Here is a 22,224-nt window from a genome sequence, read left to right on the forward strand (position 1 = left end):
AGCTTTGTGTTTCACCAGCTTCCTGCACTCCTGTGAGCCTCCCATCATCCATGGCAACCTCACCAGTGACACCATCTTCATCCAGCACAATGGGCTCATAAAGATTGGTTCAGGTAGGCAGCTGCTGCCCTTGCAGGCCCGCGGCTCCAAGTGCCGATGTGAAGAGTCAGCAGGAGGAAGCTGCCTGCCGAGGGACGTGGTGGGGTCGTGCGGGGTGGTGTGTCGAGGGGCTTCTGGCTGGGCAGAAGAGGCGGGAGCTGCAGGGCCCCTTGGGGGATCACCTGTGCATCACCCGTGCAAGGCTTGGAGTTACATTCTCTTCTGTTTGTGTCCTCTGCTCCATGACTTCTTACTTGTCCGCTTCTGGATTGGCACTGACCGGCAGTCTGGCACAGGGTGTTTGCAAATGGTGAGTGTTCCTCTGCCACCTCTCCCAGCACATCCGTCCCATCCCTGGGTTGACCTTCATCCCCTGCAATCCCTGGGTGCCTCTCACCAGTGAGGCACTGCGGCATGGAGGAGCAGTCCTGGGCTCTGCAGGCAGGGGGGACCTTTGTCCCTCAGTTGAATTGCTGCTCCTATCATGGGAGCAGAGGGGTCTCCTGGGGGAGCGAGTGCCCCACGGGTGGTCCACGTGGGCAGGAGTGCGCACAGAAATCCCTGCTACCTCTGAGCACCCATCTGTGCTCGCAACCCTGGGCAAACAGCTTGGAAGAGTTGTGGTGCAGAACATTTCTCATTCCCCAACACAGCCCTCCCGGATGACCTGAGAAGCCCCATCAGGATTGAGAGGGAAGAGCTACGCAACTTGCATTTCTTTCCCCCGGAATACGGCCGTGAGTGCGGGGTCTGTCTGCTGGGGGGTGCAGGCAGCGTGGGTGCCCAGCGGGACGTGGAAGGGGTCCTGTGTGAGGCGTGGGCGCAGTATGTTTGCAGCAATACAGAATTATTCAGTGTATTCATAACTAAAGCTGTTAGCCATGAGTCACAGAAGATCTTGTGATAATGAATGACTGTGTGATAACATTGTAGGTAAAATTTAGTGTTGATTAGTGCAGAGCGATGCATGTGGGAAAACCAGCTGTGCCTACATGGGAATGGGCTGTGCACTAGCAATTGCTGCTTAGGAACAGGATCTCAGCATGACCACAGATAGCTCTGAAAAGGTCAGCTTATGGCTCAGGAACATGTAAAACATGCAAAATGCTACAACAGTAAGAGAAAAGGGAGTAAAGAACCTTGTGCCACGTGGAAACTCATGATTTGATCCCCATCTTGAATATTTTGGCATAAATTTGAGGGGAATAAATGGGAAAGGTTTGTGCAGGGAACTGTGAGAAAATGTGTGCCGGAGTGGGGGAAGCAGGTATGAGCAGAGGCGTGGGCAGGGGTGAGGGCAGGGGTGTGCGGGCAGAGGCGTCTGTGGGGATGAGACGGGGCAGGGGGCTGTTCCCAGAGTGAGTGGGTGGTGGCCTGTGCCTCTGGCCTGATGTGGTTCTGGCTTGGTTTTGCAGAAAAGGCTGACGGGACTGCTGTGGACATCTTCTCCTTTGGGATGTGTGCACTGGAGGTACGGAGGAGGATGGCTGCAGCACCTGGGAACCTGCAGTGACCCCTGGTTACAGGGCAGGATTGTTCTTGCTGAGCCTGCTGGGGATTGTGGTGGCCTGGGGAGCTTCCCGAGGAGACTCCCTGCCCTTTTCCAGACCTCACTGTGAGCTGTGGGGGTTCCTTGCAGCAATGGAGGCCTCTCTGCTGTGTTAAGCAGAACATTTTCTGCTGCCATGGCCCACCCTGCCCTGGGTGCAGCAACAGGCTGCTCACCTCTTCTATGCTCAGCTGGCGCCTCTTGGCCATCTCTTGCTGGTGCCTCCTCTTCCTCCTTGGGCTGTGACAGCCCTGGGCAGGGAGGGCACAGAGGGCAAGGACAGACTGCGCTGCTCCAAGAGGATGTGCACTGCCAAGCATAGCTTGCCTGGGCAGACTGTGGGGCTGTTGGTGCTGTCTGCATTGTTCCCCAGTCTGCATGGTGCTCAGGGAGCAGCCTCCTGTGTCTGTCCTGCTGGGAACCCGTGAGCAGCCTGGAACGCTCTGGCAGGCAAGAAATGGGTCCCAAGGGCAGGGATGCAGCAGCCAGGGAGCACTGGGGAGGCCAGGAGATGTGGACCTTCTGGACAGAGTTGTGGCCAGAACCTGAGAAAGGCCTGGCCAGGCTGCGTGTCCTGGTGAGGAGCTCCACAGCTGCCACCTTGCCAGGGGATGTCCCCTTGGGAAGCCCTCAAGGACTGACCCAGGGCTTGGCTGCATGCTGACATGGCTGCACTCCTTCTTTCCCAGATGGCAGTGCTGGAGATCCAGACTAACGGGGACACGCGGGTCTCGGAGGAGGCAATCGTGCGGGCACGACATTCTCTGGATGATCCCAACATGCGGGTGAGTGCAGCTGGCTGAGCCTTGGGGATAGAGCCACTGGGCTGTAGCTTGACCCACAGATGGGTCAGGCATCCCTCCTGGGGTGTAGATCTCCCCATAAGCATCCTTCCCCTTGGCTGATATCTGGAACATCAGAGCCAGCCTGGCATCCCTGCGTGCTCCAGGTTACACCAGTGCTGAGAAGGGGGAACAGAGACAACGGCCTACTGCAAACCTAAGGGCAGCCGAATCTGGTGGGCTGAAGGACATGGGGATTCCCCCTGTCCTGGGCTGATGAGATGAGAGGCTGGTCCTCATCCCTGTTTCCCAGTCCTACCAGTAATAAGACTGAATGTGAATTCCCAAGGGGTGCATGTGCACACACGTGTGCACACACTCCTTACAGACATGGCCAACCGCAGACAGTTCAGCACAGACAGGGGCGTGCCGTGTTCCTGGGCACAGACAGCATGAACAGCTGGATTCTGCGTCTCAGGGCAATCCCTTTCACAGGTCACTGTGGCATTTGGCCCCGTCCCATGGGTGTCCCTGTTACTGATCAGACCCATGGTCTGTCTGGTATCTATGCCCCCTCCCCAAGCTTTCATCTCACCAGCTACTCCAGCTTGACATTCACTAGAGGACCAACCTCACGTGCTCACAGGGAATACAGAGCAAACTTACACTGTAAATTCTTCAGAATATTGTTTAATAAGAAGATAGGATAGACTGAGGTGATCAGATGCAGGGCTCAGCCAGACAAGTGTACTGACCAGCAGCGTACTTACAGGCAGCTGGCACCTTTTATCCCGCTCCATTTTCCTCCCTGACTCACCTCAACCCCTCTGTGGTCCCAAATCTGGGTTCTTCACCTGGTGTGCAAAGAGCCATTCACATACAGAGTCGAGATACGTACTTATTTTGATTCTGACCAGAATAGGGTGCTGGGCATCTATCACCAGCTGGTGCCCCAAGTACATCAAAGCATGCCTTTTTTATAATAACAAAATGTAGCTGATTGGTGTTCTTAAACTTCCTTAACTGCCTTTCACCCGCCTTCACCGTACATATGCATTTTATTTCATGTTTCAAACATTTGGGGAGGTCTTCTAATTAGCATGCTCATTATTCACAAAGGGGTGTACATTTTAGTATTAAAATCAATACAAGTGAGTTGAGGATACATTATTTCTTGATACTATTCCAAGGCTAGATATATTTTATATACACTTACAATAAGGAAAGAATACCTTGAAAGGTCCTATTTTTCTAAACCACATATCTTAAAAGAGTCCTGTTTCTCTAAACCCCTTGCTCCTTGAGAGATCACAATACCTATTGTTTTAAATCCTTGGTCCATTGAGAGGTCCTACTCTGGTTACTATGGTTTCAGAACATACTATCAAGGATACTTAAAGTGGCATGCACTTTATACAATCTTAACCTTTATTTTTCCTATATCACCTCCCTTGCTCTTCCTTTGGCCCATCTCCAAAACATCCCATAATAAGTTTGTACGCTCCCCAAATTCTCTCGTTTCATCTCAGAATTCCCCCAGGCATCCCATAGTAAATCCTACCCCACTTTGATGCAATAGTCTCCTTGTTTGCACGGTGTCCCAGAGAGTTTCTTCTGCCGAGCCTTTAGCACTGGGGTAACCGGTGTCACTGTTCACCTCTGATGGTCTTTGGGGCAGCTGATTCAGAGAGGTTAGGTTGTGTGGGTGCCCTCCCTGTCATCTTTCTTCTGATCATTTTTTGGTCTTTGCGCCTATTCTGAATAGTCCTAGCCAGAGACGTGTACAGAAACTGCACAGAGCTGTTAAAGAGGACAGGCCCCAGCCTGCAGCATGCAGAAGAGGCAGAGGATCTTGCTTTTCTGCCATCAATGAGCAGAAATGGGCAGATGCATCCCTGCCATCCTGCCGCTGTCAGGAATCCCTCCCGCTGGCTCAGTCTGCCCTTTCTCCAGTCCTGCCACTGTCTTTCCTGGTGGGTTGCTGCTCCCAGAGCTGATCCGGGCTGGCTGCCGGGAAACACCCCTGCCTGTTCTCCTTACAGCCCTTTGCTGGGCTTGCACTGCATCCTCCTCCCTGGAGGAGAGCAAGCAGGGAGCAGAGGGCCTGTGGCCAGGCTGTTGGTGGGTACCCAGCAGCATGCTGCCTGCCCAGAGCACCGCTGCCTCCCTTGGCTTGGGGGCTCTGTACACCGCCTGCCCTGCCCTGGGGCTGTCTGCTGGGGGAAATGGCCACTCAAATCTGCTTCCCCGGAAATGCAGGCGTGAGAGGGAGCCGGGGCTGGCAGCGGTGGGGACAAAGCAGGGGAATGTCCTGCTTTGCCTCCAATTTAGGCCTTTTCTTTGACCCTCAGGAGTTCATTCTGTCGTGCTTGACCCTCAACCCAGACAAGCGACCAACGGCCAACAACCTGCTTTTCCACCGGGTGCTCTTTGAGGTCCATTCCCTCAAGCTGCTGGCAGCACACTGCTTCATCAACAACCAGTGTGAGTGACCATGAGACCGCTCTGCCCCATTTGAGCTTGTATCGCTGCCCTGGCAGAGCTGGGCATGTGGAAGAGCCTGGCCAGAAAGGCAGTGACTAACAGACCGTCCCTGGGGTCTGTGCTGCAGAGTCCGTGTTACAGGACCTCCCAGCTGACAGCCCCTTTCTGCCTTTGCCCTAGATCTGATGCCAGAGAATGTGGTGGAGGAGAAGATAAAGGAACTGGACCTGAACATGGTGATGGCAGAGATACGGAGAGAGGGTCGGCCTGGAGCACAGTGGAGGTGAGGATTAGTGGGGGAGACTTCATAGCCGTGAACCCAGGACTTGCATCCAGCCTGGTGATCCTGGTGGCATGACAGAGTAGTCCTTCGCACTGCTCTTCTATCCTGCCTCTCCCAATAATCTTCCTGTTCTGTTTCTCCCCCAGGTACTCAGAGGTCTCCTTCCTTGAACTTGACAAATTCTTAGAAGACGTCAGGTGGGTTGGAGGTGTTGCTGGCTGACCTGTAATGTGTCAGTCCAGCTCTGGTCCCCAGCGTCTCTCTGCCCTCAGCTCCCTGGGCAGCATGGAGCCAGGGTCAGGGGACTGTGCTGCAGCACATGTAGAGTGTCCCATTTGCACAGCAGTACCTGGTCATGCGTGATCCTGCCTGCGGCTCCCCTCCCGGGGCGAGCAGACCTGGGCTGCAGTGCCAGGGCGAGGGGAGCTGCGTGACCTGCCAGCTCCTCACCGTGCTGCCCACCTGCCAGCACTGCCACTCTGTGGGTGCCGATCCCTGGTCTGGGCCATGGTCTTCCACAGCTGACCTTTGCCAGGGCTGTAGGCGGACAGGGCTCAGCTGTTTGTCCTCCCTCTGTGTCTGTACCAGGAATGGGATTTATCCTCTGATGAACTTCGCTGTTTCCAGACCCCATGCCCTTCCACGTGCACTCTCCCAGCCCCAGGAGGACCCTCAGAAAGCCAAGACTCCCACCCCTGAGCCCTTTGATGTGGAGACCAGGAAGGTAAGGTCAGATCCAGGTGGGGACAAATTCTCCACTGAGAGGAGGTGGATGGTCTCCACTCCTGACACCTTACTGCAGGAATGCCTCTCCCTTTAGCCATGCATTGAACTCCAACCCAGGTGAGGGCTGTTCTCCTTGTTGCATTGGCTGTCCCAGGACTGTGGCAGTCCCTTTGGCTGGAGCTAGTGAGGTCCATTTCACCTGAGACCTTCTGGAGCAGCCCCGCTGTCTCTGATTCTTTGGCTCTGCTTTCCCTCCTCACACGTCCACAGGCAGCTCTGTGGCACAGCATGTTCTGTGCCTCGTTGTTGGGGTGTACGTTTGAAATGCTGTCGTCGTTTGATACCGACGCTGCAGTGGCATGCCGAGCTGCCGGCTGAGATCAGGCCCTGTTCTGCCTGGCACCGCACAGGCGAGACTGCACACCCCGACGCTGAAGTCACGGGCAGGAAGGTCTTTGCAAGTGGGTTTGCAGAGCCCCGAGGGGAGTGGAAGGGGTGCCAGGCAGGGAGGGACCGACAATGCGAGGGTGTCTGAGCAGAAGTGAAGCCTTCCAAAACCATGGTGTAATCCCTCACTGAACAGAGCAGTTCAATGCTGCAGCGCAAACCCCTGATGGGTATGGGCAGGCTGCCATTACGTCCCCCAAAGCCTTCCCTTCTCCAGGCTGAACAAGCCCTGTTCCCTCAGCCTCTCCTCAGAGAGCAAGCACTCCAGCCCAGGATCATTTTGATGGCCCTCCATTGCTCCAGTTCATCAATGTCTTTCTTGTTTTGGGGGCCCCAAATTAGATGCAGTACCTAGATGTAGTTTAACAAGTGCTGAGTAGAGGGGAATAATTATTTTCCTCAATGTCCTGGCTGTGCCCCAGGACACTGTTGGCCAGGGCACGTTGCAGGTCATGTCCTGTCTGCTCCCCACCATGACCCCAGAGTCTTTCCAGCAGAGCCAGTAAAGCTTTCCTGCCAACCAGAATGGCTGTGTCCTCGCCAGGGATTATTCCCAGGGGCAGGAGGTGGCATTTGTCCTTTGCTGACATGCATATGGGGAGACACGGTTGTTGGCCACCATCATCTGGGCATAGCACAGGCATGGCACTTCTTACAACAGCTTCTGCCTCCTGAACTGCCGGCCATCTTTGAGAGCAGTCAGAGGAACCGATCAGGCTGGGTGCACCTCTCTTTCTTAAAACCCATTTTGTACCTGGTATTTCTCTGTGTGGGTATTTCCCTGTAATGACACTTGTAGTTGTTCATCATTCATCACCTATGGCACTGTCTTTGTGTTGCCATGGATGATATGAATGCAATTTCATACTTGGATTGAATTAATGTTAAAAATACTTTGTAGAGCTAAACCTAATTCTTATTCCTGTAAGATCCCATGAAATGCCTCCCTTCAAAAAGTACATCCGCAGTGGTTTCTTCATATCTGTCTGAGAATCAGCTTCCAGTGCACTTAACATATGCTTTATTCATACTGCTCAGTGCTTATTTTTAGTGAGAGTGTTGTGGTGATTGATTGGAGACGTTAGAGAAATGTAAATGTTATGTCTTTTCCCCTCTGCATTTGTTATATGCTGCTTTTTCCTCTAGTGCCCCAAGGAGAGTTCTGCATTGTCTGTCTGACCAATGTGTTCAACAACTATTTTTTACCCAATTTGACAAAGGACTAGTAATCTCAGAAGCGCTGGGTTTCTATGGATTTCTTGAAAACTGGCAGCTGGACAAACTTGCAAGTCCCAAATGAGCGTAGGTACAGTGCAGACTCTTCGTCTGTTCTGGGAGGCACCAGAATATGGATGCTGGATGGATCCAAGGAAATTTTTTTCATGGTGAGGATGGTTAAACAGTGGACCGGAGGCCAAGAGAGGTTATGGGATCTCCTTGGAGGTTTTCAAAACCCAGTTGGGCAGAGCTCTAAACAGCCTGGTCTGAATTCACTGTTTGTCTTGTTTTGAGCAGGGACCTGGACTAGAGATCTCCTGATGTCCCTTCCCACCTAAATGATTGTTTAATCACAGGCATCAGGTATAGAGAGGTGGGGACCAGGTGGCAATGATGCACTCAAACATCATCAGCCTTCTCTTTGATGATGTCTGCAAGACATCCACTCTAGTGGAGGGTGTCCCTGCCCATGGCAGGTGGGTTGGAACTAGATGATCTTTGAAGTCCCTTCCAACCCAAACCATTCTATGATTCTATGCTGTGCAGTTCAGTGTAGTTCAGTATATAAAGGAGCACATAGTCAGACAGTGCGTAAGGAAAGAGCAGCTACCTTGGGCACACAGTCACACTGGTCAGCTCTTCTTGGAGAAGTGGATGGCCTGGAGATGATAAAGGTCAGAGGACAGTGAGTTTCCTGACTGAGAGAGCTAAATGCCCAGAGATATTTGTCATAGGGAGGTGCTGGGTCAGAGGAAGGAACAAGCATACAGCTCACTTCTGAGCATAAGCTTGAAATCCAGGAATATAAATGAAACCCTGTTAAACTCTTCATGGAACAGGGATGTTGATTCCTCACCAGGTTTCCTGTCTTTTGGGCTGACCAATTGCATGCTCTCTCTGGCTTTCCTTTGCCCAGACAACACAACTTCTGGTGTGAACCATTTTCATGGGACCTTATGGAATCATAGAATGGATGAAGCTGACATATTGAAGCTTGAAGCTGACCCAGCTTGAAGCTGACCCAGTTCCTTCATAGGAACTCGAAGCTCACATACTAATAAAATGCCAATTTATCTAACATATTTGAATGTTCTGTGATGCAATGTGGGATTTCCAAAAGAAAATCCATATGTCATTTTAATAATATTCAAGATTTCAGTTTTGCTCTTTCATGTGATTTAAGGTTTGGTCATCCCATAAGGACATGAACAAGTACAATATTAAAATGTAACCAAGAGTTTGGGCAGAGCTTTCGAGGGGAAGCCTACCCCTGGCAAATGGAGCAGAAGAGTTCACCCTGGTTTTCCCAGAACTGTACCTTGCGCAGGGCTCCCTTACCCACCTCTCAGTCAGCTGACGATGACCATAGTTCTAGCTGGATACTGGACCAAATTAACCCTCAGCTGCTCCACCAGGACAATTCCTAGAAATGTGGGTAGAAGGGGAAGGTCAGGCTGGCAGTTGGAATTAAGGGGTGTGAGCAGGAATTTGAGTCATGCTTGGAGAGCAGAAGTAAAGCAGGCCTGGGGGAGCCAGAGGGACTGTGTCCAAGCTGATGTTGATTTTGTCCTCTTCTAGGTGGTGCAAATGCAATGTAACATGGAGCTGAATGAAGACAAGACCCAGTGGCATGTAAGTATTCAGCTCCTATTCTGCATGAGGCACTGGGGCAAGACCTGTTCTCTGTACCCATCTCTGGCATCTGACTGGGAAAAAATTTGGTCTAGTAGTAGCTAGTTCGCTGCAGTATCTAGAGGACCTACTCTTGTCCCTTTATAATAAAAGAAACTCGAAGAAGAACAAAGCCACCTGCCCCCTCTTTCTACAGGAGAGAAAGACCTTGACATCTTTGTCTGGACATCTTTTAACTCTACTTCTTTCTAGTTTAACAGTTGCAGGTTAGCTCTAACTGTTGAGAGAACATTCCTCTAAGACACTCAAACTACTGTACCAAAGACATCTAGCATCTTGGCAGTTACTAACATCCTCCCTGCTGACCACTGCCAGCAGTTCCTAGTCCTGGTGGAAGAGTCAGCACCTTTTTTCTTAAGGAAAAACTGGTGTTTATAAAGAGCACTCTCTTCTTTCTGCAGCTTACTCTTCTGCTGATCCTGGAGGACAAATTGCATCGACAGCTGAGCTATGACTTGCTGCCCAGTAGGTTTACTTGCAAGTAAATTTTTGTATGTGAATGCAGAAGTATTGCTTGGTGGCCCTGGTCAAGTTTAGGCTCAGATTGTGTTAGACACAGATTGTGTTTACAGGCAGCTTTTCTTTCCTTCTTTTACTGGGAGAGCAGACTAAACCCTAATATCTGTGTGGTACCAGTTCTCGTCCACGCAGACTGTGAGCTTATAGCCTCTGACATGCGGTAGTAACGTGCACTCTAAAGTGAATGCTGGGAGTCGAATGAGTGGCCATCAAGAACATGCATTTCACCCTGGGACAGTGGTGTGCAATTCTTGGGGTAACACTAGTGAATTCTTCTCTCGTTCCCAAGAGTGGTGCAGTCTCTGCCATACCTTTCAAAGGAGAAGGTGGACTCTCCCCTGAGGGAGCTCGGGGCTCTGGGGAAGGGCACTCAACACGGCAGGCTCCTTCCTAAAACATGCAGGAGCCTTCTGGAGGCCACGCAGCTGGAGTCTCTTCACTGCCTTACACCCAAAACTAAAGCATAAAGCTTGGAAATTAATGCTTGGGAGCTGCTGCTTCACCAGCTCCTGTGTTTTTCTGCCTACAGGTAGTGGCCTGCCTGCTTTTCATGCTGAGCCAAAACAAGCAAAAAATCTCAAAGTGACACATTGCCAAGACTATTGTGCTTTGTGCAATTTGGGACTGGAGCTCATTCCTGCCCAGTACCTTCTTCAACTCCCATTTGCCGCCCACCTCTGTGCTCCGTTTGGTCCAGGATTACTTAGCAATTACTTGGCCAACCAAAAGTATACAGCATGTGTCCCTAAAGCATAATGAAGCACAATGCAAGTGTCCTGCGGGTTGGGACAGGGGCACTGCTAGAGGAGGAACTACGAGATGTATGAGCTTTCACGTTCTCACCGTTCCTTGTCTCTGCAGCTGATAACTCCAAGGACTTGGCCACAGAGCTGGTGCATTATGGATTCATCCACGAGGTAAGTAAGCCTCCTGGCACGCCTCATCTCAGTCGTCCATGCGCCGTGCTACCGAGTGCTGTCCCCAAATCTGTGTGACACCTTGTCCTGGTTTCAGCTGGGACAGAGTTAAATTTTCTTACTAGTAGCGGGTATAGCACTGTGGTTTGGATTTAGGTTGAAAAGAATGTTGGTAACACACTAATATTTTAGTTGTTGCCAAGCAGTCAGGACTTTTCAGCTTCTCATGCTGCCCTGCCAAGGAGAAGGTGGCAGGCACCCAAGAAGCTGGGAGGGGACACAGCCAGGACAGCTGACCCAAACTGGCCAAAGGGATATTCCATACCATATGACGTCATCTTCTGTATATAACTGGGGGGAGTTGGCCAAGAGGCAGCACAGCTCAGGAACTAGCTGAGTGTTGGTTCCAGGTGGTGAGCAATTGTGCTGTGCATCACTTGTATTATATTCTTATTCTTATCGTCATCATCATCATCCTTTTCTGTCCTATTAAACTGTCTTTATCTCAACCCATGAGTTTTACCTTTTTCTTTCCAATTCTCTCCCCCATCCCACTGCGGGGGAGTGAGCCAATGGCTGCGTGGTGGTTTTAGCTGGTGGCTTTAAGCTGCGGCTTAAAGCTCAACACACCTCATGCCTCAGAGGAGTAAGAGCTCCTCCACACCACATCTAGCACCCAGAGAGCAGTCACAGAAGCCGGCCTGCAGCGCTGTGCTGTACTTGCCCCCCCTGCAGTTAGTGACAACAAATCCTTTTTTTTTTTTCGGTTGGTTGGGTTTTTTCCCCTCCATACTTTGCTCATGCCTAACTCCAGGCCAGTCATTCAGACTACTCCGCAGCATAGCCTCCAGGAAAGGCAGCATGGAGAGAATTAAAAATATATTTATCTTGCACAAGTTAGGAATTCTGGGACTGTAGGCAAAGTTTTGGAGAATTCATTCTGGATTGCTGACATTAGACAAGGAAGGGGTCAGCTTCACTGAATGAAAAATGTATGTGAGTACACCTGGAAAAAAGTACATTTAGACTTTCTTCCTTTCTTCATCTGAGCATGCTGACTGTGCAGCTCGGCACTGACACACTGGGGTGCTTTTTCCGGTGCTCTGGAAAATATGTGGCATTTGCGGCAACCGAGTACTGTAGAATATACCTCACACGTGTCTGTGTTCCATGGACTGTAAATTACCTTTCTCTTTCTTCCTCCTAGGAGATAACCTCCTTTTAACATGTCTTCCCCTCTCTAACATTTTTCTACTCCTCAGGTACCGACTGCCTTTTCTCTTAGATGGTATAACTGATTCACACCTCATTAAACTCTGTGCAAATGTCCTGAGTCTGTATTTAGCTTGGAAGTATGCTGCTTGTTTCTGACCTGAAGGACCTGTGTACCCAAATGCTCGTATCGTTTTCCAGCTATAGCGGTTGGTCTAAGAAAAGATACCACCTTATGCCTTACAAATCTTGTCTTCAAAATCCAAGTTTTTTCTTAAAAGTAGTAATTTAGCAGCATGAGTGACAAAGGCGTGCTTCTAAACAACAAGAAAACAACTGATTCTGCATTTCTCATTTGAGTGAGAATTTTGAGTTTGTTTCTGGCAATTCCAAAACCCCTCTATGATATAAGGTGGGGGTATTTTGCATCCTTTATATATCATTGTGTATTTCAGTAATTTCTTTCTTAAGGAATAAACATTCTAATTATGTTAAAACCCACCTACTCCCAAATGTGTCAGAAAAGAGATTTCTGTACAAAATAGTTGCCAAACCAACAAAAAGTGACATTAATTTTTATTTTTGTTAGCAGTGAGGATATTATAAAACAGATAGCCATAGAAAATAACTTTAGATCCAATGGTCAGTTAATTAAGTTGAAATTAAACTAAACAGAAGAAGCTGGACCTGTTACGTTCCTTCAGATTGGAAGCTCCAAAGAACTGTCTGCTCTTTGTCTTTACATAGCACCTAACACAAAAAGTTCTTGATTGGTCATTTGGCATTAATTCAGTAAATATGATAATTATTAGTAGTATGTTCCAGATGTGCTTGCAAGTCGTTCTCTTCCCATATCAAAACTCAGATGTGAAATCGGTGGCTTGGGATGGAATCGTGTAAGGAAGATGTCCAAGGTAGCTGAGCCAAATCGATCTGTAGGTGTGTTTTTTCTTTTATTTTAGGACGACTGTGAAAAGCTGGCTAACTTCCTGGAAAATGCCTTCCACAAATACCGGTCTCCTCCCGTGTGAGTCACCTCGCTGCAGTCTGGGACAGAGCGGTCCCCCTGTAGTACAGGGGATGGGAAGTGTACCAGACTAGAAGAAACTGCGGGGCTCCTGACCGAACTTCCTCCAGCAGGACTGATCAGGCCACTCACTCCTGGCTGAAGCTTTGCAGTCCTGAGGGGTATATGCCTGAGCTGTGGTGTGAAAAGGCAACAGCAAGTGGAGGAGTAATCAGCAAACACAAGAAATTACATGTGCATCACGAGAAGTCGGGACCAAGCAGGAGTACATGTTCTGGTCCTCACTCCTGAAGCCAAAGGGAGGGGTGAAAGGGGGGTAGCACCCCCTGCAGCCCCTTCCTGATGGTGTTTGTGAAGATGCAAAGCTGCTGCAAGAATCCCCCAAACTGATAAATTTCCCTCTGGGAATGATAAGCTTTTTTCACTGCAGGTCCCAAAGCTATTTTTTTCCTCTTTGCCAGCTGGTAATACTTGCAGAAGGGAGGAGAGGAGCAGGCTTGGAAAGCTCTGCCGCAGTTTCCGATCTGCCACATTCCATTCTTTATACCCAGTTTCTCCTGTTTTGTTAAGGTTTCCCCAGCACAGATGAACCACTGTGATGCCTTTTAATTAGAATTGCGCGTCTTGTTGTAAGCTAAAGAGAGGACTATGTGAGCTGGACTTGATATGCAATGAGAAGAAATTCCAGAAATCCAAACCCACCAGCTGGATCCAAACACGTGGATCAGCGGAAACCTCACTGGTGCTGAACAGAACCCTTGTCATTCCTGAGTTTGTCTTATGGCCTTCCAAAATCTCAAGGCATCTTAAGGGGAAAACCCCTGATGTCTCTTCCTTCCCTGTTTCTCCTGTGATGTTTGGAACTTAAGTCATTAGCCTGGAGAAAGGGGCAGTCAGCTGCTGCGCACATCAGGTTCAGTTGGTGGAAAGTGCACGTAGGAGTTATTTGCGTCGCAAAACCATGCAGTGCTACTCCATGCTGTTCACGTTGTGCCGTGTGGAACCAGCTGTATCGCGCTGCGCTGTGCTGGTGTTCTGCGCTGTGCCAGGTCCTCCCTGCGGTGCTGCCTGCGTTACGCTGCCTGTGCTTTGTGGTGTTGCACCAATTGTATCATGCTGGGCTGGGTTTGCCATGCTAGGATGCTGTGCTGAGCTGCCAACTTGTGCTGTATTTCCCAGTTGTGCTATGCTGTGCCAACTTTACAAACTGACAAATCAATAAAGCCACTGAAAGTAGCTTATCTCATCAGAGCACTCCACTCAGCAAACTGCTCAATAATTTCTTAGTCACTCTTCCAGTTAAACTAAGATGATGTGAAATAGCTTCTCTGAGTTCAATGCTTACCCACAAAGTCAGGCAAATTGGGTTGAGAAGGAATTCAGTGGAGAAACATCATATAGCTGCTTGATTCAGAAATCACTTTCTCTAGAACAAGTTTGCTCTTGCCTCTGCAAACTGAGAAATTCCTTCATATACCAACTGCTTCATTTACCCAATGAGCTAGTTAGCTCTTCTTCAAAACATTTCACCCAATTGAATTCATTATTTGATTTAACATTGTCACAGCTCAGCTTGTCCGATGGATTTCCCTGCTACTGGCTGTGCCGCATTCAGCAATGATGAGTTCATTAACCAGCTACTGCAGGGTGTTTCCAGTCTGCGACAGGCTGCTCTCACAGAACGGTTGCGGTTGGGTGGGACCACTTGAGATCTCAAGAGGTCCCTTCCAGCCTCCGTGATCCTCTAATCCAACCACCTGCTCCAGCAGGGTCAGCTGAAGCAGGTTGCCCAGGACCATGTCTAGTCAGGATGAAGTATCTCTACAGATGGGGTGTCTCTGGGCACAAGCTGTTGCCGCCTTCAACCACTCTCACAGAAAAAAAGCCAACTTGTTTTCCTACATGCAAATGGAATTGCCCATTTTTCAGTTTGTACCCATCGCCTCTCGAGGAGAGCCTGGCTCCATCTGGTCTACCCTCTCATCAGGCATTTGTACACACTGAAGAGATCCCCCGGAGCCTTCTCTTCTCCGGGCTGAACAGCCCCAGCTCTCAGCCTCTACCACCAGAGATGCTCCAGTCCCTTCAGCATCTTGGTGCCCCTCATCGTACTCGCTCCAGTAAGTTCATGTCTGTCTTGTGCTGGGGAGTCCAGCACTGGATCCAGCACTCCCAATGTGGCCTCACCAGCGCAGAGCAGAGGGAGGATCAGTCCCCTCAACCGGCTGGCAAGGTTTTGCCTGGTGCAGCCCAGGATGCCATTGACTGACTTTGCCGCGAAGGCGCATTGCTGGCTCACAGTGAGCTCAGTGTCCGGCAGGACGCTTATCCTGCTTCGCAAAACTGGCACCAGCACAGGAATGGAAATCCTGCCCTCGCCTTTGCAAGTCAGACACGGCTCTTTGGAGTCCTGTCATACAGGAAAGGGGATTTGTCCTCAGACACCGACAGTCAAGTCTGATCAGCTCATTAGGATTGTGATTCTGCCTGTATATTATAGTTGTGGTACACGCACCTTTTAGTACAGTATCAAGTCTTTAAAGACTGCATAATGTAGGAATCCACTGTGTCTCAAAAATAATGTTTTCCAGTGATTAACTGCTGTCACTTAAATTTAGGCGAGAAATAAGGCACACTGGTTTATGTGCCAATTCAGATATTCTACCTTTATCTCCTAGATGAACTTTTCCAATGCAAGACTTTCATCATAATGGTAATTAGATGTTAAGTCACCTTTTAACTGCTTTTGATAAATTTTATCAGACTGAACTTTCTAAATCTTTTGTAAGATAGACTTGCAGAATCTGTAAACTTCTCAGATTTTCCTTAGTTTTGCACCTCTTCTGTAGCTGGGCCAAGAGGCCCCAACATTCTTACGCCAGATTAACTAGTTAAGTGCCAGGTGTAACAGCACCTATCTCCGTCCCTTACTAATGGCATTTTTTCTTTGAAGCAGAGCCGCCTTGGGAAGTGATGTCTTTTTGGGGCCCCATTTCCGAGTAGCACTTCCATCCCGTGACAGAGATCGCCTGTGCCAGGCGGTTTGTCCTCGCCTTGGCATTTAAGTTTGGATGCAGGAGGCTGGACCCACTTGACAGGGAGCGAAAGGGACAGGCTGGGGACAGAGGCACCGGGGCCGCCGTCACGTCAGCAGCTCCCAGCTGCTCTCAAGCTACCGGTGCCCACGGCGGGTAACCGGGCTCTTAACTCCGGAGGCCCGCGCACGGCCAGGACCACCCTGTGAGTCAGGGCCCTGTTTTTAGCGGCTGTAGCACGTTACAGCACGGGCCTCGCCCGCCGGACGGGTCAGTCTCGCAGCAGCAACCGCTTCTGGACCCCCGGCGGCGCCCGAGAGGATTCTGACGCGGCAGCAGCAGCGCTGCAGACTCCCACTCCCCCGTCCCGCACTGCCGCTGCCGGGGGGCGACGGCCGCGCCGTACGGGCCTGTACAACCCCGGCCCGGGCCGGGCCCCCCCGGGACTCACGCCGCGCCCCGGGTCTGGGGCACACAGGCCCACGGAGCGCTGCCGGCCGCAGCTGCCGGGCCGAGCCGAGCCGAGCGCCCCCGCCGGCCCCTGGGCCCCGCCCCCGGGGCGAGGCACTGGCAAGGCGCCGCTGGCCGCGAGGCGAGGCTGGCGCCAACCTGACCGGCCCGCCCTAGTCACGTGAATCCGGAGTTCTCGCGAGATAGTCCCTCTGCCACCACGGGAGCGCTCGCGCGAGTTTTCCGTTTCGCGCGCACCACAGAGTTGTCGCGAGAGTCCCGCGCCAACTGCCGACGGGGTAGACAAGATGGCGGCTACAACGACCATCTCCCTGGTGAGCAGCGTGGCCGCCGCCCTCCCGCGGGCGAGCTGAGGCGGCGGGCTCAGGCCGACCCGTTCTGCGCGGCGCCGGCCGGGCCGGAGGTGGGGAGGCGGCTCGCCTTGGCCACGGAACGTCGTGCCCGTTGGGCCCCGCTGGGCCCGCCTGCGGTCCCGCTGGGGGCCGGTGGGGCGGCCTGGCGGTGCGGGGGCGTGCGGCAGGACGGGGTCCCGGCGCACCCGGCCGCGGGCGGGGGGCTGGAGCGGCTGCCGCGGGGTGACCACGGGCCCTCCGTCATCCGCGGGCGGCCTTTCCGGCAATCCGGGCCCGTTCCCGGGCCCCGCGAGTAGGGGGGGATCGCGGCTTTCCGCCCCCGGCGGCCGAGTGGCTGAAGATCCCGCTGCTGCAGCGGTGGCTTCCCTGCCGGGAAGGTGCCCCATTCCCCCTCCGCGCCGCCGACTGGGCTGTCTGAGGCGGCCGCCGCGCCGGGACTCAACCGGGCTGACGGGCTGGAGCTGGGAGGCCCCGGCGGCGGGTCCGAGCGGTGCGGGGCTCCTCGGGGCGGCCGCTGGGGCTTAACCGTCATCGGTCGTGGGCTTCCCAGGTACCGTCGGTATCTGGCATGTGCTTTATACCGACACTGGGGCTGAGGAAACAGGTTTCAATGTGCTGGGATACGCGCACGTTACTCTCTTGGGCTTGTTTGCTGGTTTCAAAATTTCACTTCTTTAAAAAGATCTAGCTAGCTGCTAGTGCTTTTTCAAAAAGTCTTTAGCAGACTTTTCTCTCCCAGAGCCTTGTAGCCTGAGGTTAAAATGTGAGCTGCTCGTCACCTTTCCCGACAAAACAAGTTTGGTGCCGAATGGGTGGTGGTTATTTTTATATTTCCTGTTGCTTCTTTTGTGCACTCCTGAAATGATCTCAACAGTATTGATTTTTATAAGAGTTCTTTGCGTTTTCGGGAACATTCTTTAGAGCTGTCCAGAATGGACTGCTAATGGTGTAAGAAAGCAGAACGACACTCTCATTTCAGAGGCTTGCTCGTTTTCTTTGTGAGTTAGCTTTAAATAGAAGAAATTAAAGTACTTCACTGGGGTGCTATTCAGCCTTCCTTGGACCAGTCCTTTTATTTTTGGTCGACTATGCAATTGTGTAAAATGGAAATACAAAACCTCTTAGGTGTGAAGCCTCCAGGGAAGGTAGACTGTAATGTAATTGTGGATGCTGGGGACAAGGAGGTGGCCAGGCTCGTGAGCATCTGATGATGTTTGGAGGGAGCACATGGAGTACTGGGTTGGATAGACCATTGATGTGATACAGCAGGGAATTTCTTAATCTGTTTGTGTTTTCTAATTATTTTTTTTCCATCATTGTTTTCATAGAAAATATTGGACTTATCTCATGAGTAGATCTAACTATAAACTGCTCTGTTTTCTTTTTTTAAGGGTCGCCTTTGAACCCTGAAGGAGTTGTCTTTCACGGTATTCCTTTTTTGAATTCACAAATACTGGTGCTCATAATCGTGGGCAAATACGAATAACTCCTTCCATCTCCCATCTCATCTTTGCTTAATTAGGACTTCATTAGGTTAGGAGGTTTGCCAGGTTAACACTGGGATTGAGTGTTCAAGCTTTGAGCATGTGAGGTTAAATATAATTCCGAAGATAACTGAAACCAAAGGAGTGTTATATCGCTTAAGATGTTTGAGAATGCCAGATTTTGTTTTTCCTCAAAGCTAAGGTAGTGTCCTTTATTTCACAGCACACAGCTTCAGACAGTTTGTTTGCTGTCACTGTATAGTTTGGTATATGCATATTTTAAAATGACAGTGCATACATTTCAAAACCAAAATAATTAGCTAACTTTATAATAACAGCCACTGCACAGTTTTGCTCTATGGAAGTGAAATGATGCATTGGCTAGTCAAACAGAAGACTGTCAGAGTTGCAAGTCTGTTTACAGTAAATTATCAGGTCCTTAGAACATAAACACAAAAAGAAAGACCTTGCTTCAGAATTTCTATTTATCTATGCATATTAGCTGTAATAAACAAATTTAATCAACACTGTAGAAGAAACTATTGTGTTCCTTTTCTACAAGTCTACCATTGAGATTAAGAGCTGAGCAGAGTACAGTAAGTGTAAGGAGTTTGATTATTTTTGTTTGACTTCAAACATCAGGCATTGAAGCTTAAACCTCTTAGCTTACACTATCACGTTAAAATGGACATTTGCATTCAGAGTTATACTCCTCTTACAGATGAGGCATTGCATCAAGTCCAAGCGAGTCTTGACGAACCTGTGATTATTTTATTATTGCTAGGAGCGAGAGTCATGTGGGCCCCAGAAACTTAAAATTTAGTTTCAGGGCTGGCGCTGCTGTAGTGGGTGGCTCTAACCCACTAGGAGCAAGGAGGTTGCAATGGCCTGTAGGTGAGCACAAGAAATTGGCAGCAGCAGCAGTCCTGCGACTGAAGGAAGTGTGTGAGTACTGTCACAGATATGGGAGGTGAGGAAGATGATGCATATTTTGAATATGCTGATGTTATTCAGCAGTGTTTGGCTATAGAAGAATTCAGAATAGCCAATGTAAACTAGGTTTCTGTTGGAGCATCTGTCACTTCTGGCATGTTTTGACAAGAGGCAGTAGATATCAGGAGCAAAGAAAATTGAAAGGATTAGGTAGACAAAAGATTGTGTTAGAATACAAGCCTTGAGGTGGAAGGAAGTAGCTTCTTTTTATTTCACTTTCTCCCAGTCTAGGTGGTATGTCAGTGTTTAAATGACAGTGTAAGAAACAGCCTTCCAGGAACAAAAATTCCAGCTTGACTGAGTATTGCATGTTTTTATTCCATATAGGCCTTTGTGGTATGACTGGAAGAAGTTGATTTTAAACTTCAGGGCTGTTAAATGTCTTAAGCAGAGCATTCATTCATGCCAGCCTCACACAATGAGTTAAAACACTTTCTTTTTCAAGTAGGATCTTCATAAACTGTGTGTTCTTTGTGTGAGTTTAGTTTTCATCTTGTTGGATATAAGGTGAATCTGACCATCCAATATCAGGTGTTAATTTATCAGCATTTTTGCCACTATGTGTTTTACCTTGCTGTGCTTGAAAAACTGACACATGATCCTAGCGTTAATGGCCCTTAAAAAGAAGATCAAATTTAAATGTCCCCACAAGCACCTTTTGCATGATCCCTGACTTCTTTCTGTTCAAGTTCAACACAAGTGCCTCTATCTGTTTCAAATCTCCTTTCTATGCTGGAAAGAAAATTGGCTGCTCTGTGATGTGACCAGGTAATTGGCCTAACACAAGTCCAGTGCTTCTGCAGTCTTATCAGAACAGCTGCAACATTTACTTTGTTCTGGGACAGTTTAAATCGTGAAGGCTGGCTGGAAAAGCTTGAGAATTAAGGACAAAGTAACCTCAATTAAGAGGAACCCAGTTCTGGAATTTGGTAGACTTAGATTTTGCTTCCAGCTAACTTTTTCTGAAAGTAGATTTGCAGTACAGGCTCTGCTGTTGTACTGGTAACAGTTAAATGGGAAAATAATTAAAATAGAAAGCAAGGGGGTTTTGTTTGTCAAACGGAGCGCATCTTGTAAGGAGACTGAGTTGGGTCTTAGCGACTACAAGTTAGAGTTCCAAAATGTTTGATGCTTATCAGATGTTATAAATCTACCTTACTTTAAGCCCATTAGTAAACATGTATTGAATGCATCTTGTGGGAAAGCCAGGAAGTTCAATTAAAATAGAAGATGGGAATCATCACTTCTTTACCTAGCCCGTTCTTTTTCTACTCCTCGTGCTACTGAGAAAAGGCATCCCTATTTCTCATCAGAATTTTAGGTAGAATTAGACTTTATAGTGAAGTAACTATAATTTTAATTAGTGCCAGATGCTATTGATTACAATAACAGGTCTGTACTACTGTGTTTTGTTACCCACTGTTGTGGCACACTATGCTGTGCTGGATTAGCTCTACTGGCTGTATCTTTCACCTGCATATTTTCTCTCAGCACTTGCTTTCGAATCCGTTATCCCCACACTGTTGCCATAGGCTGTGCCCCTCAGCTTGCAGTACAGGCAGATTTCCCATATGGTGAGCTCTTTTCTTCCTGAGAGCTGTAAGGTGGTTTTTTTCCTCTCTGCATATGGTCTGCATGTGTGCCCAGTCAGTCAGCCTCAGCAGTATATGTGCATATAAGATGAAGGTGTGTAATGCCCAAAACCTCCCATCCCCCTTACAGGTATTCCTTAAAACCTGGACAAGCTTGGGTGCATCTGATGCAGCGTTCAATGGTTTGGTTTGCTTAAAAGAAGGGTAGGAGGAAGAGAAACAAGTTACCAAGCTGTTTCATGATACTGGCTCCCTAGTGGACCTGCAGCTACCTCTCATGAAAAATCTACAGGATGTGCTGCTTCCTGTTGGTGTCTTGTGCCCCCAACATCCAAGTAACCATCACCCTGGCATGTATTTGTGGAAGGTGCCAGGCCATACGGAAGTAGGGCCAAGAACCTGGAGTGGCACTCGCAGCAACCTTCTGTTTTTTCCAGCACGGTCCTTAAGTGGCACTTAAACTGTGATCATGATGATAAACTTTTCCTTTTGGGGACACACACAAATTCAGTTATTTCAAGAGATCTTTTTTCATTGTTTTGTTTCATGGGGTGTTTTTTTTTGTTTTTAATTTACAGCTGCTCATGATTGGCCAATTGTCAGTGGGAGTAGGAGGGTTAATTCACAGAGCAAAGGAAGTACCCTCCTATGTCCCCGTGAGGGATGTAGTTAAGGAAAGGACTGCCATATGCTATTCCTGCTGCAGACTTTATCTTCCCAATAAATAAATATTTTATCTACTTCTCATCAGTAACTTTGGGAATCAGTTAAAATGGTATTGTACTTCTAGGACAAACCTAGCAGACATTTAATTTAGTTGCTGAGGGAATCTTTAAGAAAAGATAGTCAAATCTTCTCCCAGATACACTCTCGGTTAAGCTTCAGCTTTTTTGCCTTCCCCTAACATTACTGAAATTACTTCACCTTTGCATTGTTAGATTGCTCTTGCTGCTGCCTTTGGTATAAGGAACATGCAGTCTTCAGGCAGTGCAAGTAATTTATTGAAACATCTGCAGGATTGTTTTCTGTAATAAGTGCACTGTTTTGAGACTGATGAGAATCACTGAAGGGCAATCCTGCACAGACATTTCCAGTACTTAACATTTTGCAGACTAACAGATCTGCAGCTTACTAATTCCTTGTGGATTTGGAGGTTTTTGTGAAAAACATCAATGCACATGTGCATTGTTGTTCACCAAGAAGGCAATTAGCTGCAGCAGGCAGCTACAACAAAGATGTTAGTAGCAATAGGTCCTCCTCAAGTACTTCTAACTGTAAAAGTTAAACTAACCATTTTTAATTTTGACTGTAAGGTCATGTGTTACTGGAAATAGTTGTGTA

General features: G+C 49.1%; 2 protein-coding genes across 7 annotated transcripts in view; both read left to right on the forward strand.

The window, feature by feature from the left end:
- Positions 1–14,191, forward strand: part of NRBP2 (nuclear receptor binding protein 2) — a 29,215-nt gene extending 15,024 nt beyond the window's left edge. Inside the window, exons 6-18 of the mRNA XM_075743077.1 lie at positions 19–113; positions 386–409; positions 753–836; positions 1,515–1,570; positions 2,338–2,433; positions 4,782–4,914; positions 5,095–5,197; positions 5,344–5,394; positions 5,786–5,921; positions 9,167–9,220; positions 9,682–9,745; positions 10,661–10,716; positions 12,891–14,191. Of these exons, the coding sequence (XP_075599192.1) occupies positions 19–113; positions 386–409; positions 753–836; positions 1,515–1,570; positions 2,338–2,433; positions 4,782–4,914; positions 5,095–5,197; positions 5,344–5,394; positions 5,786–5,921; positions 9,167–9,220; positions 9,682–9,745; positions 10,661–10,716; positions 12,891–12,959 (1,021 nt within the window). The 3' untranslated portion in view covers positions 12,960–14,191. The remainder of the gene's footprint in view (positions 1–18; positions 114–385; positions 410–752; positions 837–1,514; positions 1,571–2,337; positions 2,434–4,781; positions 4,915–5,094; positions 5,198–5,343; positions 5,395–5,785; positions 5,922–9,166; positions 9,221–9,681; positions 9,746–10,660; positions 10,717–12,890) is intronic.
- A 2,452-nt stretch (positions 14,192–16,643) lies between these two features.
- Positions 16,644–22,224, forward strand: part of PUF60 (poly(U) binding splicing factor 60) — a 31,285-nt gene continuing 25,704 nt past the window's right edge. For 4 of the 6 annotated variants that reach the window (XM_075743078.1, XM_075743081.1, XM_075743080.1 and 1 more), the window contains exon 1: positions 16,644–16,775. Coding sequence is in view for 2 of the 6 variants with exons in the window: in XM_075743080.1 (XP_075599195.1) it covers positions 16,749–16,775 (27 nt within the window). In the remaining 4 variants the exon portion in view is untranslated. The remainder of the gene's footprint in view (positions 16,776–22,224) is intronic. The other 2 variants (XM_075743082.1, XM_075743079.1) reach the window with 2 other exon arrangements.

The sequence above is a fragment of the Balearica regulorum genome, chromosome 2 (genome assembly GCF_011004875.1).
Source record: "Balearica regulorum gibbericeps isolate bBalReg1 chromosome 2, bBalReg1.pri, whole genome shotgun sequence".
Classification (NCBI taxonomy): Eukaryota; Metazoa; Chordata; class Aves; order Gruiformes; family Gruidae; genus Balearica; species Balearica regulorum.